The sequence below is a fragment of the Vulpes vulpes genome, chromosome 3 (genome assembly GCF_048418805.1).
Source record: "Vulpes vulpes isolate BD-2025 chromosome 3, VulVul3, whole genome shotgun sequence".
Lineage (NCBI taxonomy): Eukaryota > Metazoa > Chordata > Mammalia > Carnivora > Canidae > Vulpes > Vulpes vulpes.
In genome coordinates, this window is record NC_132782.1 from 118,021,050 (window position 1) to 118,039,900 (window position 18,851).

General features: G+C 42.6%; 1 protein-coding gene across 1 annotated transcript; it reads right to left on the reverse strand.

Annotated features, from left to right (window-relative positions):
* Nucleotides 1–8,157: 8,157 nt before the first annotated feature.
* PRPF38B (pre-mRNA processing factor 38B) lies at nucleotides 8,158–18,059 on the reverse strand. The gene is made up of 6 exons (XM_025996328.2): nucleotides 16,990–18,059; nucleotides 14,129–14,197; nucleotides 13,692–13,843; nucleotides 13,551–13,611; nucleotides 11,128–11,351; nucleotides 8,158–10,855 (listed from the first exon to the last, which is right to left on the reverse strand). Exons 1-6 carry the CDS (start codon nucleotides 17,269–17,271, stop codon nucleotides 9,994–9,996), a joined length of 1,650 nt encoding a protein of 549 aa, XP_025852113.1. The 5' UTR covers nucleotides 17,272–18,059; the 3' UTR covers nucleotides 8,158–9,993.
* Nucleotides 18,060–18,851: the final 792 nt, after the last annotated feature.

The following is an 18,851-nucleotide window of genomic DNA, read 5'->3' on the forward strand; positions in this document are numbered from 1 at the left end:
TTGCTTGGCTATGATGCCGTACCATCCTTGTATAAGATGTTACTACGATTGACAGAAACTGGAAGAAGTTTATGGTACTTCTTTCTCTGTACTTTCTTTACAACCTCCTGTGAGTATATAACTACTTCAAAATAAAACATTTGAAAAAGAAAAACAAACCTTTCCCAAGTGGACTAAGGACTAAGAAGAGACTACACAGTGGAGGGGGAGCTTTTCAGAAAGAAAATTACTTGACTGCACTCCTGATCTAGGCAGGCTCAATATTCCTAAGAAGGGAGTGAAGAAAAAAGAAAAGAATAGCATTGGAAGTCTCTGAAAGAAAGGTACCATTAGAACTAGAAGCCAAGTGTTTCTCTAACCATATGGCAATTCCTATTAAAATAAAAAAATTTTTTTGAGAGGAAGAAAGGAGGGGGGTATGCAGAGGGTAAGGGAGAGAGAGAATCCTGAGCAGGTTCCATGCCTAGTAGAGTCTGACCGTGGGGTTCAATCTCAAAACCCTGAGGTCATGATCTGAGCCGAAATCAAGAGTTGGATGCTTAACCGACTGAGCTACCCGGGTGCCTCCCCATGAATAACTTTTTTTTTTTTTCCCATGAATAACTTTTAAAAGTAAGCTACAAAGTAGCTACAAAATGAGTTCTTGGTTATAACAGGGGATGGAGGTATTTAGCATATTTCTAACAGAATTCTGGGTTGAGCTATGTTGAGACTTACATTCAAACTCCATTTCCCCATACGAGTAATAAAATAGGGTCAAGTTCAATAACGTGGGAGAGGAGAGGACTTTGCTTTATATCATTTATAAATGAGAAGTGGATCAAACAGAAACTTCTCTGACTAGGAAGAGTGAAAACTAAATACCTAAATATAAGATTCTTTTCCATGTTTTACTGCTAAGAAATACATGTAGAGAAGTGTGTGTGTGCTGGTGAGATTAGAGTGCTCCTTTTTTATATAGAAGTCTACAAGCCCATTGATGAACCACAAATATATATGTACTTCAGTTATATCTCAATAAAGTTGGTTGAAGGGCGCCTCAGTGGCTCAGTTGGGTAAGTGTCTGCCTTCGGCTCAGGTCATGATCCCAGGGTCCTGCGATGGAGCCCCACATCGGACACCCTGCTGGTGAGAAGGCTGCTTCTTCCTCTCCCTCTGCCTCTGCCAGCCGCTCCCCCTGCTTGTGTGCTTTCTCTGTCAAATAAATAAATAAATAAATAAATAAATAAATAAATAAATAAATAAATAAATAATAAAATCTTTTAAAAAAGGTTGCTTTAAAAAATCAGTCTAATTCCAACACTCTGAGATCCTTCCCCTAAACCATTCAAGGGTGGCACCTGAGGGGCTTAGTCAGTTAGGTATCTGCCTTGGGTTCAGATCATGATTCCAGAGTCCCAGGATTGAGCCACACATTGGGCTCCCTGCTCAGTGGTGAGTCTACTTCTCCTTCTCTCTGTCCTGCTCATGTGCTCTCTCTATCAAATAAAATATTTTTAAAAATTATTTATTCATGAGAGACACAGAGAGAGAGGCAGAGACCCAGGCAGAGGGAGAACCAGACTCCCTGCGGGGAGCCTGATGTAGGACTCGATCCCAGGACCCTGGGGTCACGACCTGAGCCGAAAGCAGGTAGATGCTCAACCACTGAGCCACCCAGGCATCCCACCTTAAATAAAATCTTAAAAACAAAACAAAAGAAAACAAAAACAACTCTGCTTTCTGCCAGTGAACTACTGTGCATTCAAGGCATTTTTGTTTGTGCCCTCAACAAGTATATGTTGAGCACTTACTGTATACCAAGATCTATTCTGGGCACTGGGGACATAAACAGAAACAAACCAAAGCCCTGCACTGATGGAGCATGCACTCTAGTAGAAAAAGGACAAAATGGGCAGCCCGGGGGGGGGGGGGGGGGGGGGGGGGGGGGGGGTGCTCAGCGGTTTAGCGCCACCTTCAGCCCAGGGCGTGATCCCGGAGACCTGGGATCAGGTCCCACGTCGGGCTCCCTGCATGGAGCCTGTTTCTCCCTCTGTCTATGTCTCGGCCTCTCTTTCTCTCTATCTCATGAATAAATAAATAAAAATAAATAATCTTTAAATAAAAGGACAAAATAAGCAGCTAAAGTAATAAATATCTAATATTTCAGGCATTGCTAACTGTGGTGAAGAAAAATAAAGCAGAGCAGAAGGAAAGAATATTGAGGGACGGAGTTTATTTACTGTGGTCAGGGGAGATTTCTCTAGCAATGAGGTGCTTGAGCAAAGGCTCCAGGGAAGTGAGGAAGAGCCCTCAGAAAAGAGCTTGGCAGGCCGAGGGAAGAGGCAGGCCCTGAGGAGCAGGAGGGCTTGGCGAGAGCCAGGTGAGCGCTTCCTAAGTGGGGGAATGCCCTGGTGGACAGCCCCAGGGAGCCCCTCACGCTTGCCCTCAGCTCAAAGCCACCTGGCCTAAGTCACACCCTCTTCCAGGTGATGCCTCTTCCACCTGATGCGCTGGGAGGTGAAGGAAGTGCCCATGGCCTGAATCCAGGACAACTCTGGAGGGGCGAGGGGAATGGGGCACTTGGGCATCCACCAGGGCTGGGTGACAGTGAGGAGGGAGAGGTTGGTTCACAGAGAGGTTGGTTCACTCTCAGGTTCATAGGAGCCCAGAGTCCCGGAGGTTTATGGTCATGAGTTTAAGAGACTGCTAGTTAGCAAGACTGTGAATGGTCTCCAGGCATGTTTGGCCACTCGTGCTCAGGCACAGAGGAGGCCATGTGGAGTGTTCAGTGAGGACCCGGGAGGGGCCCCTGGGGGGCTCAGTGGTTGAGCCTGACCTTTGGCTCAGGTCATGATCCCGAGGTCCTGGGATCGAGTACCGCATCGGGCTCCCCACAGGGAGATTGCTTCTCCCTCTGCTGTGTCTCTGCCTCTCTTGCTGGGTCTCTCATGAATAAATAAAATCTTTATTTTAAAAAAAGTGGTAAAAATAAATAAATAAAAATTAAAAAATAAAAATAAAATTTAAAAAAGTGGTGGAAAGGATATTAGAGGAAAGCAAACAGAAAATGTGAAAGTTGGGGATCCCTGGGTGGCTCAGTGGTTTAGCGCCACCTTCAGCCCAGGGTGTGACCCTGGAGACCCAGGATAGAGTCCGGCATCAGGTTCCCTGCATGGAGCCTGCTTCTCCCTCTGCCTGTGTCTCTGCCTCTCTCTCTCTCTGTATGACTATCATAAATAAATAATTTAAAAAAAAATTTAGAGGAGCTGGGAGGTTCAGAGGAGAGGGAGAAGCTGTGTCTGGAGGTACAGTGATTTTATGCGACCAACGGGGTTGGGCCAGCATCAACTCCTTGGTTGTTGTCAAATAGGTTCTGAGTGAGTGTTACTGCTTAAAAAAAAAAAAAAAAAAAGTGTTACTGCTGAGCAGTTCCAATGGTAAATGATGCAAATAAAGCAGTTGTTTCATAACATAAATTTACTTTAAAACTTTGCGTTTCTAAATTTGCCAGCTGTCTGTAATTCTCTCGGGACTAGAATTCTGCAGAGCAGTAAGTGCCAGAGTTTAGGTCCTGAGGAGCGTGGAGCTAAGGCAACTAGAAGGGGAAGTGGCTGCAAGAGCGAGTCTGTTTAAACATTCTTAGTGTGCTAATAGGGTAATGCCAGGGAAATTAAATTAGTCAAGAACCCCCCCCCCCGAAAAAAAAGAACCCAAAGGCCTGGAGAGGAGCTGAAAAGATAAAGACAAAAGTCTAGAATGAGAGAGAGAAAAATGTTAGGCTGCTGCCTGTCAAGAGGCATGAGCTTTCTAGTTCACGATACCTGTGTCTGTGCTTCCTGACATCCAACGTCCTTTACTAAGCTAACATTAAACATTTTAGGCTTTGTTACCTGGTATAGAATTACAGATATAACTATAATGTTAGGGGGCACCTGGCTGGCTCAGTGGTTGAGCGTCTGCCTTAGGCCCAGGGCGTGATCCCGGTTAGGGATCAAGTCCTGCTTCGGGGTTCCCGTGGGGAGCCTGCTTCTCCATCTGCCTGTGTCTCTGCCTCTCTCTGTCTCTCATGAATAAATAAATAAAATCTTAAGAAAAAAATAAATTAAAACTTAGCTTAAAAAAAACTATAATGTTAGGATTATGCTTTTCTGAGACTGACAAAAAAAACGTGGTGGCTTAAACAGAAGAGTCTTTCGGGTGTAAAATAGTGGAGGCAGAGCGTCTAGGGCTGGGAGAGCAGTTCTGTTCCATGGGAGTCTGCAGAGACCTAGGCTCCCTTCAATATTTAAGTCTGCCAGTGTGTAAGCGAAGCTCTCTTCTTCTAGTCCAAAATAAAGTGCCAGTTACCCTATGAAGGTTCTAAGCAGCAGAGTTCAGGAAGGCAGTGCGGGGGGGGGGGGGGGGGGGAGCTGAACTTTATGCCAAGAGGCTCTTAAGGGAGGTTCCTGCTGCCAGTTCCATCCCAGTAGGCAGAAGTTGGTCTCATGGCTATGCCAAGCTGAAAGAAAATAAGGCACACACAGTCAAAAAATGCTATTGTTATAGAAGGAGGGAAGGATGGATAGTGGACAGTTGGCAGCCTTGGCCACATGAACGTAGAATTAAGTGTAGGGCAGAGTTGACAACATGTAACAACGGATCAAAAGTGACAGAGCTAAGGAGGAAAACAGGACAGATGTGACTGCAGCTAGTGTCGTTTGGGGGAGAGGGGACAGCAAGTTGAGGGATAGTGTCTGTGACGGGAGAATGAGTATGGAGGTGCAGGAGGGACGTAAGAAACTAGCGAGGGTTGAAATAGGAAATAAGCAAGTTCTTTAGTGACAGAGAAGGAACATGGGAGAAAGCCTGATCGTCCAGGGAAGAAGCAGACACTGAGATTTACAGTTGCCCTAATCCCTACTCCATTTTTCTTCCATACCTGTATATCCCCCTTCTGCCCCTGGGCAATTTCTGTCAAGGAAAAGCAACTGCATTTGGGGCTTCTTCGTGGACTTCTTTGCCAGGTCCAATCAAGCAGATGACATTTTCTCACTGGTGTCGAGCACAGATAAGATTAAATGTCAAGGAAATGTCAGGAAGACAGACCACTCATCAGAGATCTCTGATGGTTAGGATTAGAGAAACCAATGAGGCTTGTGGGTTCCCAGGAGGAGAAAGTCAGGCCATTTGAAGGAAGACAGAAGCCCCAAGCACATTCAGGGACCAGACAAACAAACAAACAAACAAACAAACAAACAAAACAGAAATGAGAAAGCAGGAAGCAAGGCAGCTTCAGGTTATTCATTGTGCCATTGCTTTCACGTGGGCATCCTAAGACGACACAAGCCTTATCCACTCTTCTAGGGGCTCGACCACTTCTAGCTCTCAGCCAAAATTCTGCTAGGGAGCCAGTGATTCACTTAGATGCTTCTCAGCAATCTTAACGGGCTGAGCCCTGTATACTCCACTCCACTGGGGGCTATCACCCAGCTTGCCGCGGTGGGCACCCTTGCGGCCGGTATCTCAATCCACTGTACCAGGCAGGGTCCAGTCCAAACCGGAGACACGGCAACTTGAACAGGGGAAGAGTGATGTAGAGAACTAGTACCCAGGAACGGGATTAGTTACTAAGGGTGGAGAGAACTCAAGAACACAGCAGTAGTGGCTACAGGAGCAGCCACTGTGCCTACAGCTAAGCCAAGTGACCCACGTAGGAAACCAATTGGAAGAGGTTCCTTTGCAAGACTGAGTCAGACTGTTGGCGAGGGCATGGTTGTGAGGTTTGCTACTGAAGCCCAGGGCTGGAGGAGAGGGTGTCAACAGAACTAGCTTGGAAGCACCCCCCCCCCACCCCCCCCCCCCCTCCCCGCCCAAGGGCTGCCAAAGAACCCTGCTGGGAAGCTGGCAGGGGGACCGGTGCACTTGCTGGAAAGCACTCTCCCAGGAGCCACCAGCCCCTACACACTACAGAAGGAAAAAAACCCACTAGAACCAGGATGAGCAGCTTTCTTCAGCATCCCTCCAGTATCCTCTACTGACAAGTTGAATACGTGCTAGCAGGCAAAGGCTTGGAGGGCTCAGGCTCACAAAGAGGGATTTGGGAACTGAGAAGAAATCCCCCAATAAATGGCACATCCACAATCAGTGGCAGTCCCGGCACAAGGTCATCATAACTTCCCAGAATGGAAACCAGAGAGGAGCGCATTTTATCCGGGGAGGAACGTCACTGAACCAATACCTGGACTGGCTGCCTGAGCCCAGCACTTGAGAAACTTCACCTTATTGATACTATGAAGGACACTGGTAACTTCAGAATTTCTAAGTAAGAGGGAAGTTGGGCAGGCAAAAGGACTGCTCTTGTGTTTGCTCAGCAAGCACTTTTCTCTCGGAGATTGTACATTTACTGAGGATGTTAGGAGGTGAGGCCTGGCAGGACTTGCAGGGAGTGACAAAATCCAAGGACCCGATGGAGAAAGAATTCAGCTTCAGAATGGCCAGAGCAGTACTGACCAGAGAGCTAGCTGTAGATGAGTGCACTTCGCACGTCAGGGAAGTTTAAGTGACTTATGATGGCTTTTCTTTTCCTGATCCTTCTGATAAAGAACAAAACCAAAAACCTCATGGCTTGGGTATTCTATGAAACACTGTAAGGCCAACTGATCAATTTGAACAACTGGAACTCGTTTTTGTAACATGCTGAAGACAACCTCCCCGACACCCTACCTGTGTGATACATTATGGGCCAAGATTATGTAATAGAAATTTGACTATTAATGGTCGGAGAAACAGAATGGATTTTAAATCGGCTGAGAGTAACATTGTTTTTATTCACTGTCATGTTTCCTACAGTAACAAATGTTGATAGCCAGTGATCCTAAAATGAAAAATGCCACTTCAGTAGTATTTGCCAAGTGCTAAGAGATCCCACGGGACAGAACAAAGGAATTCAAAGACAATCAGAAGGGTTTCCTTTCCATAAAAATAAGTCTCCCTGTAATTGGATGAATTGCTCAAGGATGTGATATAATCAGATTAGGACCAGAACCAATTTAAAGTCTGTTAGTTGGCCAATATAACCAGAGAGAACTGATCAACCAGTCCTATAATCCAGGTTGTGCATTGGAAATCAGTGGAAAGATGTATAAACTGCCTGTCTGGGCCTCATATCTGATTAAGTTAAAAAAAACCCTTTCTATTCATAAAGGACAACTCTTTTGGGGAAGATCTTAGTATCATTAAGCTTCACGCCCCCCCCCCATCTTCCCCTTTTAACTAAAAAACAAAAAAAACCCTAAAAGCTATATTACCTTTAGTACTCTCAGAAACAAACTTCCTATTCATTCCCTACTGTTCATCTAATCATAGCTTTAAAAAAACGTAAACAGTACAAAAGCCCTAGGGCAGTTTAGTGCTTTTGAAATTGCATTCAAGTTTTAGAGTACTTTTTATTTTTCTAGACATGATTTGTAGCTTTCATTAGATTCCTAAAAAGGAGCCTGTAACTCAAAGGTTAAGCAGCACTAAACCTCAACTGATTATAAATTGGGCATTAAAACGAAACTTTTATATTAAAATTTCAAGATTAATAATAAACTAGCCCATGTATAGTATTTAATTGCAAATGGAACATTAGAAAACAGATGAAAGATATTAGTACACAAAAAGGCGAAGTCATTTCAGTAAGCCGAGAACACACCGAAAGAGGCTATTTATAACGTTCTGTCAAAAGCTTTTCAAGTTTGCTCATGTTGTAAGAAATAATTCTGAGGTCTTTTGCAGCCACTTGTTTTCCTGGTCTTTCAGGAAGCTGCTCTTCAAATTAAACCATGCATATGTATTTGGCAACAATTAGTATTATTAACATATTCTACTTATCAAAATGTTCAAGGGTAAACTTAAACATTAAAAACCAGAGGAAATCAAATACAGCTTATAATATTTTCATCTCTATCTGAAATTCTTTCCACATTTTACGTAAAATACACTGTGAAATGAACATTTCAGGTGGAACTATATTTAGGAATAGCACCATAATTCAGGTAGGCTAAAAATATTTAAGATTAATCTTTCGTTACTTTAAAATGCTTTTCTAAAAAAAAAAAAAATAATGCTTTTCTAATTTGTCAATTTACTTGATGCTCAATTTAAAAGGCAAGATGACTGAATCTTCTACTTATTAAAAAAAAAAGCGTAGCATTTTTTCAGTGAGGAATTCCTTCATTTAATGAGATTTTTCTGGAGTTAGGTAGGTACAAATGTTAAGCCCACATATGAAGGACTCTTCCAAATGTACTTGTTTGCCCCATATAACACTTTGCAAGGTGGTTTCCAAGTGCCCATAGAGTTGGCCAATATAAAGTGAGATCAGACATGTTAAGATAGATGGTCTACATACACTGTCTGGAACACTCCCTTTTAGTCTTGCTGTTGACTGAACAAATCACCTCGGACCTCAATTTCTTGTTCTAAAAAAACTGGAGGAGTGGTCTTATATAAAAGTCACCTCAGGTCCAAATTTTAAATGATTCTAGTATGTAATCCAAGTGAAAAGTATCTCATTAAGCACCTTTGATGTGAAAATTAAGTAATCACCCAATTGAAAAGAACCTAGTGACACACAGAATACCCACTGACAAAAGGAATTGCTGATATTAAGAACTCTAGTAAATATTATTGACTATCACATATCCAATTCAATTCTAGTCTACCCATTTAAAATTCACTGGTCATCTGGGCACTGAGATATCCAACCCTCTACACAAAGTGTGACTCTAACACTGTATAAATTTCCACAATAAAAATATTTAAAATGTTGACAAAGGGGGGAGGGGAAGCCAACACCCAGAATAAAGGATTTAATCCAGTATTTATTCCACACTCATGATCGTTCTCTGTAATCAGAATACAAGTCATAAGAACAATCTTTCAAATAATCTGCTGATAATCTTAAATAATGCAGCATAGCATTACTTTTAATATTTCTCTGTCCTAGATTAAGTTTAAAAACTCAAAACAGCAATCTTCATTATCAATAAAAAAAGTTTTGAATTTTAAAAAAAGGAGACTATTACCAAGCTGTTTCATAATTTAAGTTTTTTCCATTTATAAAAATCCTTTGGAAGCTTGAGGCTTGAATCTATTTCTCTACTCATCTGCCCCACCCTCTCCCAATTTCACGTTAGTATAGGGTTGCTGCAAGAATGCTAGGCTTTAGACATTAATTTTTTCCTTTAATATAGTACTTTAAAATCTGAGAAATTCGAGAAAAAAAGATTACATGACATGTATTTTTTCAAATAAAAAAGGAAAACTAAGTGAATATATTTTAGGCATAGTAAGTGTCCCTTTGAGGTAGAATGCTAAAAGGACTTTTGATCAAATCACAGCCTAAATGAAACTTCTGCCTCAGAAACTACCTTGTCATGAATCTAAAAGTTAACTGTGGAGAATATTAAGTGTAACATATTAAACAAGAGCCTTCCAAGAGAATATACAGTGGACAATGTTAATCCTACAACTGCTGCCCTCGTGTACACTGAAAGCACACAATTCTCCCAGAATAGACATCCAAGATCCATTCTCAAAGTCTTTAGCATTCTATTATGAAAAGCACAGCCATGCTAACTTCAGTACACAAACCATAATCCCACACCTACAAAACAAAAATAGAATTAGCGGCAGTTTATTGCCTTATACAAATTTAACCAACATGGCAACCATGCCAAAGGAATTAAAACATTTTCAGGACATATGTACAGACTGTACATCTCAAAAACAATTAAACAATAAAAATGCAAGAACAATCTGTGCATCATGTATCAAACTCAACAATTGGGTGAAAACATCAATGCAATAAATGGGATTACAAAGGCACTTCCCTACACAAAAGAGGAAATGAAAATGCAGCCTACAGGGAGCTTGAAGAGTGCTTAACTACGGCACAATCTCAACTTGGGAGGAAGAAAAAGAAAGCAGATTTAATCAAACATTTATAGGATTCAATGTGATCCACTTTTACAAAAAAAAAAAACTTCACACAGTCTCATCTTTGTTTTTATGTTGCCTTTCTTGGCTCTCTGGTTCTATACTTTGGCTCCTTCGACGATCATGTTTGTCAGACTGGTCCTTACTATCACTGTGATCTCGTTTGTGGGAACGTTCTTTGCTTCTGCTACGCTTTCTAGATTTTTCTTTGCTGGGGCTATGCTCCCGTTTTCTTGATTTTTCAACACTGTCAGTTCTTCCTTGACTGCCACTTCTACTTCGTTTATTTGATTTTTCTTTACTTTCATTTTTATGTTTACTTGATTTCTCTTTGCTCCTGCTTCTGCTTCGTTTCCCCGCATTTCTACTTCTACTCCTACTTCTGTGTTTCCTTTCTCTGCTTCTACTCCTACTGTGTTTTTTCTCCTTCTTGGAATCTTTTTTGTCATCTCTATGCCGCCTATCATCTTTATCTTCTTTGTGTTTCTTCTCTTCTACCTCACCCCTACTTCTCCGTTCCTTGGACCGTTCTCTTGATCGCTCTCGCTCCTTTTCTCGGTCATTACCTCTTTCCTTATCATAGTCACGATCTCGTCTTCTACCTCTCTCATTTTCTTTTTCTCTTTCCCGATCCCTGTCTCTTCGGTCCCCTTTCCTATCCCGACTTCGACTACGACTTCTATGCCTTTCCCTACTCCTGCTACTCCGCCTGCGTTCCAACCCCCGATCAATACTTCGGGATCTTCGCCTTTCTTTCTCCCTTTCTTTGGCTTCACGCTCTAGTCGCTGGCGTTCTTTCTCTCTTTCTAATTCTCGATCAAAACTAGAAGACCCATGGCCCTCCCGATGATGGCTTCTACTTCTTGATCTTCTTGGGGACCTCCGTGGACTCAGTGATCTCCTCGGAGACCTAATATTTAATAAAGGAAGGAAAAAGAAAATTTCAACAAATAAAACATATCCTAAAAATTTAACTTTTGAGAGTGTTATTTAGGCCCCCAACTTACATAGACATGTTAGGAACGATTAAAGGCCCCAAAAGGCAGAAAATGACCTTTCAGGGTTAAAAGCGACAAACTCATAAAATGAACAGCATACAGAGAATTTTCTAAGAATTTGCTGCTGATCTCCAAGGACCTTTTATAAAGCCTATCTTTCAAGTAATTCCAAGAGGTACATTACCTGGAACGCCTGCGTTCAACATGTCTGTCTATTTCCTCAGGACCTTCCTTCCCATCCTTCTTGATTTTTCTGGGGCGGGTTTTAATCTGTTGATCAATATTCTTCTGAACTGGAACTGGAATTCTTGGAAACAGGGTAGAAAACCACTCCAATTTTGTGAGAAAAGACCGCAGCATTTCTCCAATGGTCATTACACAGCCTCCACCAGCCTTCACATCTAGGTCCTACAAAAACACAAAAGATACCCTAGCCGTCAAAAAAATAGTAATTTCAATATATATGTGAATACTATAAAAATATTACCATCTTTGGAATCTCAAATACAAAAAAATTCTAACGAAAATTTTAATTTGTGTACCCTACTAATCTGGTAATGAATGATACAGAGAAATACTTGGGCTTAAGTGTGTGCATGCAGGTGCGAACAAATCCTGCAGCCTCGTGGGCATAAAGAGCATTGATCTCACTCAGTTAACAGGAACATGAAACAGCCCCTTACATTACTAAACTCTGTGGAACATAAACTTAAATTAATATTCCACATACCTACTAAGTATGTATTTCTTTCTGTGGACACATTTGCACACATTCCTAGCACTGTAGCCTAACTGCATATGAACTACTTCAGACAATCCTCTCTAAAGATTATCTTTTAACAGCTCTAATATAAAATGAAGCCCTCATAAAACTGGAAGCAATAGCAAACCAACTGCCATGAAGCAGTGAGGTTTCTAATTTAGAGTTATGTAGAAAATAAATAAATGAACAAATAATTGGAAACGCATAATCCATGATGACCATTGTCTCTGAAAAGGGTCATTACCGCATGAAGGCCTTCTTGCTATGCCCTCTCACAGCTCAGGACATGTTAGTCAGCTATTGTCAGTCCCAAACCTATAGTGCAAGCACACAAGGAAAGTGAGATTTGTTATCTAAACAGGAAAACAAGAGCTAAAGGTAAAACTGCTTGCACTCACACACATTTAAGTGTTCAGATATACAGTATTTCCAAATATAATCGCTGCAGATATCTAAGGAAGAAAACAATAAGTTAGCTTAAATAGAGATCCTAAGGTTTGTAAATACAATAAAAAACAGATTAAATAGAAGCATTCAGAAACAAACCTAATACAATACCAATTACGAAGAGGGACATGCTTTTTAAATATAGAAGGGAGAAGTGTTTTGGCCTGAAAAATCTCATCTAAAAAGAAAAACTACTTTAAAGATTGTGATTTATCACCTAATACATTTTTTGCTTCTTCGGGAAAATGAGTAATTCAGTAAATATCCCCTGCCAAAAAAAAAAAAAAAAAAAAAAAGCAGACTAAAATTCTCCATGTCTACAAGAGAGTTTTAGATGTGCACATAATAATATAAAAACACACTAGGAAGACCTATTAGAACTATCCTTTAATTCAACAAATTCTTTGGACAAATGTTTTAAATAGTACTATTGAAGCATGGGACTCAAAGTTTACGCTATGAACCTTAAAATACAAAGTGGTGGGGGGCATATGTATGGATAATACAGGTATGTATTAAGTACCTTTTTGAGATCTTGGACATCACTGTGTAAGCATATTAATACATAACTGCGATTTAAATATGACACAGCAATGTTTCCAAAAGTAACTTTTGTCTCCTAAACATATGTAACAAGCTCAACCTTATTAAAGCTCAGCAGCAAACTATATTTATAATTAAAAAACAAAAAGGGGCACCTGGCTGGCTCAGTCTTAGAGCATCTGACTGTTGATCTCCTGGTCCTGAGTTCAAACCCCACACTGGGTATAGAGCTTACTTTAAAAAAAACAAATCAATTAAAAAAGCAAGAACTAAAGTACTAATTTTAAGGTTTTCTTCTGGCTTAAAAATATGTACAGTACATTATGAGTCAGAAAGCTAGAATTGAAATACTTTGATCATTTTGGATATATCATCTAAACTCTCACCCTATTGAAATCCCACCCAGCTCTTCAATTCTGCACTTCCATGCAAGTGGGAGTATTAAGATACATGGAAGAAGTTAGAGTGTAGAGAGCTGAAAAGTTCCAAAAGAATAAAGCACTATAATTAGTATTGTATGGGCATGTCTTAACACCTCAATCCTGAGAATGGCCCACTTAAAAAAATCACTATCAACTGTACAAGTCAAGATCAATGCAATACACAAAATGTAATCAGGAAGAAAAAATTTAATAGCTACCAAAACCATTTAAACAATTAAGAAATAAGAAAATTTAAAAAACTTAATCTATGATATATAAAATCCACTATGTCTTAGTAAAAGGACAGCAATTCCAAAAGAGTGAAGTAAACCTAACTACAGGAGATTGTGAAAAACATTAAGCCTCCAATAAAAGATACTAAAAACATGAGAGTAATGAGAAGAAAACTAATTATTACCCTTGTTGACATACCTCTTCATCATCAAGGAAGGATTCAAACCAGTCCCATAAATCTGTAGGGGGCTGTGTGTACCTAGAATTACAAAAGATTGATTAGGTTTATATGAATTAAAATGATATACCTAATAGAAACGTAGATAAATGCATGCTTACCTTATATACATAAATCCAAGGGCTCTAATATATGGAGAGTCTGTGTGCGTTATGAGACCCATTACTTGCTTACGAGTTAGCTTCAGAGTAAATAATTTGTATAACAGGCAGAAAGCTGTAGAAACAATTCCTCCTGTTCCAACACCTCGAACCTTTAAGGGAAAGTTAAAAAAAAAAGGTAGTAAAATAACAGAGATATTTAACACCAATTGATTAATTCCATTAGGTAGTAATAACAAGATATGATCAAAAACTAAGATTAGAGCATTATTAAACAGCATGTTTTAACCCCATTCACGAGCCACCTGGATTTAGATAAAAGCAAAACTTCTAAGCTTTGCCAACTGTCATTTGAGTAACTGTCACTTTTAGTTTCCCAAATATAAACTTAGTTATCAGACACAGAAAAACTGAAAAATGCACGTACTTCTACTTACCCCTCCGCACATCCCCGTTTGGCCTGCTGTTTTCCTGCTTCCTTTCTCCCACGGCTCAACATGCGTGACCTGAAATAGAAAAGAGGAACACAACAAACATTCATACTTTGAATTTTTTTAAAGCTATGATTAAAGTAAACCCAAGTCCATAATAGAGCAGATTCTTCCAAAAGTTTGGAAGCTGGGCGTATTGACATTATATATTTTGCTTACATACATTATATAAACCATCTTTGAAAAACTGCTTAGTTTTTTTAAAAGCACCAATAAAACTGCCAGAGTTTGGCAAAAACCTCAACAGTTTCATGAGCAGAAATTCCATTAAAACAGCTCTGTAGAGAGCTGATTCTTGTTGAGCCAAGAGATTTCTAGGAATCTCATATAATTGTAAAAAACGTGATAATATATTAAAATTTTATATCTTACTATGAGTTGTTTAAAAAAAATAAAGATTCTCATTTTAAAATGGATTTAAGTCTTCAACTTGAAGCATCAATGAAGTTTTAGTAATTTCAAAAAAATGCTCTTAATTTTATGATTTAAAATTCTACATCAAATAAAGAAAAATGACTTAAGTATGTTAGACAGCAACAAGTTACTTCTAATGCAAAATTATGAAACTGTACATTTTTTTTTACCATGAATAGGCATTATGTTCGTTCCTGATTAAAGATGAAATTACAAGGGCCACACCTACAAAGATCATTCTTGTTGGTTTATTTTCAGCCTAATTATGTAAACCAATTCAGTTTTTCCCCAGAATATAAACTGTTAAAAACTGAGTGTGACTAGTCATTATATTAAGTATAATTGATACAGTATCTTTGTTGAGATGAATACCCTATAAAAACCACATACTTTACCTACAAATAGCAAAGAAAGAATATTTATTTGGTAACACAGAACTCAAGGTCTTTTAGAAAGATGTTTTTTTCTTAATTTAAAACAAAATCAAAGTAAAATCCTGTTCTTTCACTACGCATTCCTAAAAGTGTAGCTTCCCCCACCCATGGTTACATTTTTATAGCCTTTTTCAGTGGCTTCAGACAGAAAAGCATGCATTTGAATGTAAGCATTACACTGTTAGGCTCAGCACTGCTTTAAGGTTTCATTTCCTTCCCCCAGTTTCCTATGAAAGATGTTTCAATTCCTTAAAGGCCAGCCAAAGGGGGGATGCAACACAAAACTGACTTAAAATTAGAAGCCTACATATTTCAATGATTATTTAATCTGGACATCCTGATAACAAAGCCTCCATCTTTAATTTTTTAACTATATTTAAATAATTTCTAGTACAATCTTAAATGGTTTCAAAACACAGTATTTGAAATTTGAAAACAAGCTTTTCCTCTATCACATTAACATCTGCCTGTGTTACTAAACAGAACCTGCTACAGAAAGAGCAGGAACCCAATTTTCCATATTTTTTTTAAGTTTACTACACAAAACTAAGAATATCCACCATACTGTATTCATGCTGAAAAAGGTCTTACCTTTTAAAAGCTAATAAAGCTAGTTCAAAGTACTACAATTACTTACAATATACTCTTATAAAAGGATAACAAAATTTCAGTGTAGTTTACATACCCAAAGTTGAACTGTACTCTCAAAGTATCATTTTCTATCAAAAACTAGTATCTCAAAAAAAAAAAAAAATCCTTTAATACCCTAATCGCTTAAAGAGGTGGGGTGGGGGGAGGATTGTGGACAAAATATAACCTAAAAGCAAATAAAGATAATTTCCTTCTGCTAACACTTCTACAGGTATGTTCAGATCACAGAAAATACTTTGTGGTCTGTCAAATGTTCCAAGAATTAAATACTCAAAATGGATGATGTTTTGTTACATGTTCTAGCTAAAATATTTAAAGATCATTAAGACTATTAACATTCCTTAAAATATGAATTAACCTTACGAGGCCTGGAAGATATTTTTAAAACTACAGAATTTGCAGGGAAGTGGAGAAAACCTATCTAGTTGGTGAAGAAAAGCCCAAAACCAATGGCCAAAAAGTACCTAATTAGCCGTTCATTTAACCAGGGAAATGCATTTATGGCGATTGAGCATGATTAATAGTGCATACCTCTACCTGCGACCCTGGGCTGCTCCGAGCCTCGCTGCAAGACTGAGTCAATCCTGCTAACGAAACAAGAACTGAGACAAGAGTGCAGTGAGGAGGCGCCAGGTGAGCTCCCCAGCACAGCCAAGCCAGCACCGACCCTGCCGCAGAAGCCCAGGGCCCAGATAATTCTAAACAAGCCCAATGCACAAGTAACTGAGACCACTTACTCCTGACTTCCTGCTGGGAAATTTTCCAGGCCTTCTGTACACCTCCTGCCCTGGCACCTCTCCACCCTCAACCCTCCCACCCCCACCCGACACTCGCACTGACCACTTCCCTGTCTGGATCGGATAAAGAATATCAACAACACGAGGCCAACATCGAAGTCAATACACGCCCTGGCCCGGGGTGAGCGGGAGAAGCACCAACAAGTTGGCGCTGAGTAGATCCACATCAAAAGGAATAATTTTAAAGCTGTGAACTGGAGAGGATTCAGTCACCCTCTTCTCCCCTCCCCCACCCCTCCCGCCCAACTCCCCCCAGGGGTGGGCAGGAGGTTGGGGGAGGAGAGACTTCAATGGTGGCGGGCTCTCCCAGCCCTAAAAATCTGAAAAAGAAATGAGAGGGCGGGCGGCCCGTCTGACCCCTCCCTGGCCGACTATGGAGCACCGCTCCCCCACCCAACCCCCCGAGCCTACGGACGCTCAGACCTCAAGGGCCGCCTCCGCCCGGCTCCTCCACACCCCTCCACGGAACTGACCCGCCCGCCCCGGCCCCCCAGGCCTAGACGCTTCGTACCTTAAAGTAGATCTCGTCCACCACCTCGTGGTAGGTCTTGAGCTCGTAGAGCTGCACTTTGAAGTAAGGCGACGACAGGATATTGGTCAAGATCATGGGGTTGAGGTTCATCGTCTTCTCGTTGCCCCACAGCGGCAGCACATTCCCCTGCTTGCCCGAGACCGCCGGCTTGGTGGCGCCGCCGCCGCCGCCGCACTGCTGCTGCTGCTGCTGGGCCGCGGCCGCCGCCGCCTGGTGCTGCGGCTGCGAGTTGCCTGTCAGCGCGGGGCTGTTGTTAGCCATGTTGCGGCGGAAGGAAGGAGGGAGGGAGGAGGGAGGGGGAGGGGGCCAAGCTCGATCTCGCTCTTCGGGACAACGGTCCGGGACCCTACTCCATGGAACGCCGTCGGGAGAGGGGGCCGCCTCGCTGTCCCCCAGCTGGGTGAGGGAGGGCAACGGGGACGCCAACAGAAGGACCCTGAGCCGAACGCAGACGCCGAAGCGCGGGCCGCGAGAACTCCCGGCAGAAGGCGAGCCGGCGGCCACGGAGCGCGATCTCTTCCGCCAACTGCCCCTGGGAACAAGATGGCGGGCCCGGCGGATGTGACGCCGCCCGCCCCAGAGTTCCAAGCGGGCCGGCAGCCAATCAGGGACGCCCGGCTGGGCGGGCCCTTCCTCTTCCTGGTTCCGCGCGTTCCGTGCGCGCCGCGGTCCCTGCAGGGTCTCCCGCGCGCGGCTCCTAGGAGGGTTCCCCTGGGAGCTCGGGCGCCCACCTCGTGTGTCTTAGTGTCTGGATTAGGGGCCCGCCTCCTCCTCTCGAAAGCCGGGCAGGAAGCGAGCCGCAGGGATAGATGCTCGCGAATGCGTGACTCGACGCCTACCGAGCGCTCCAGGCTCTCGAGTTACCGATTCTGGATTCCCTGAAAGGGAGGGTGACCCGGACTTCGTGCCGCCGTGTGGTTCCGACGCAGTGGTTACAGCCTTCTGTCCGCCGGCGGCACTGACACTTGTTTGCGTCCTCAGATTTATTCGGTTGTAAGATTGGGAAACCTTGGGCAGCCCGGGCGGCCCAGCGGCTTAGCGCCGCCTTCGGCCCGGGGCGTGACCCTGGGGACCGGGGATCGAGGCCCGCGTCGGGCTCCTGCGTGGAGCCTGCTGCTCCCTCTGCCTGTGTCTCTGCCTCTGTCTCTGTGTGTGTCCATCATGGGTAAATAAAATCTTAAAAAAAAAGATTGGGGGGATCCCTGGGTGGCGCAGCGGTTTGGCGCCTGCCTTTGGCCCAGGGCGCGATCCTGGAGACCTGGGATCGAATCCCACATCGGGCTCCCGGTGCATGGAGCCTGCTTCTCCCTCCGCCTGTGTCTCTGCCTCTCTCTCTCTCTCTCTCTGACTATCATAAATAAATAAAAATTTAAAAAAAATTAAAAAAAAAAAGATTGGGAAGCTTCGTGCAGCTGCCGTGTGGAGCGTCGCGGGCTCGTGGGGGCGTGGGCTAGGGCTGTCTGTCCTCGCCGCTCGTCCCCGCTCGAGTCCGTCGGCTCTGCGGCCCGTTCTGGGCGCGGGGAGGAGAGGCGGGCGGGAGGACGCGTAGCTCTTGTCGCTCAAAAGCTGTTGTTAACCCAGAGGAGATTCTTGATTTGAGGGAGCTAGGAGAGCCTGCCGAGAGCCCTGGAGTTTCTACAGAGGCTGTCACTGGGCAGTTTCAGCCTGGGGGTTTGTAGAAGCAGGAGGGCCAGACTCGTCGTTGGACAGGACGAGAGCCGCCGATGGAGTAATGGCTGGGGGAGGCCACGATGAAACAAGGAATGCGCTAGCGTTTAAATCCCAGGACTCCGCGATTACACCTGTGACCCCCAAATAATATTCTCTGGCTCCAATCATGC

What these genes read in the sequence shown, in the direction of transcription:
- PRPF38B (XM_025996328.2), bottom strand. Translation starts at nt 17,271, where the DNA reads ATGGCTAACAACAGCCCCGCGCTGACAGGCAACTCGCAGCCGCAGCAC. An exon ending in CTTGGATTTATGTATATAAG is followed by an intron (nt 13,612 to 13,691) that starts GTAAGCATGCAT and finishes TTGTAATTCTAG; the next exon opens with GTACACACAGCCCCCTACAG. An exon ending in GTTGAACGCAGGCGTTCCAG is followed by an intron (nt 10,856 to 11,127) that starts GTAATGTACCTC and finishes ATTAAATATTAG; the next exon opens with GTCTCCGAGGAGATCACTGA.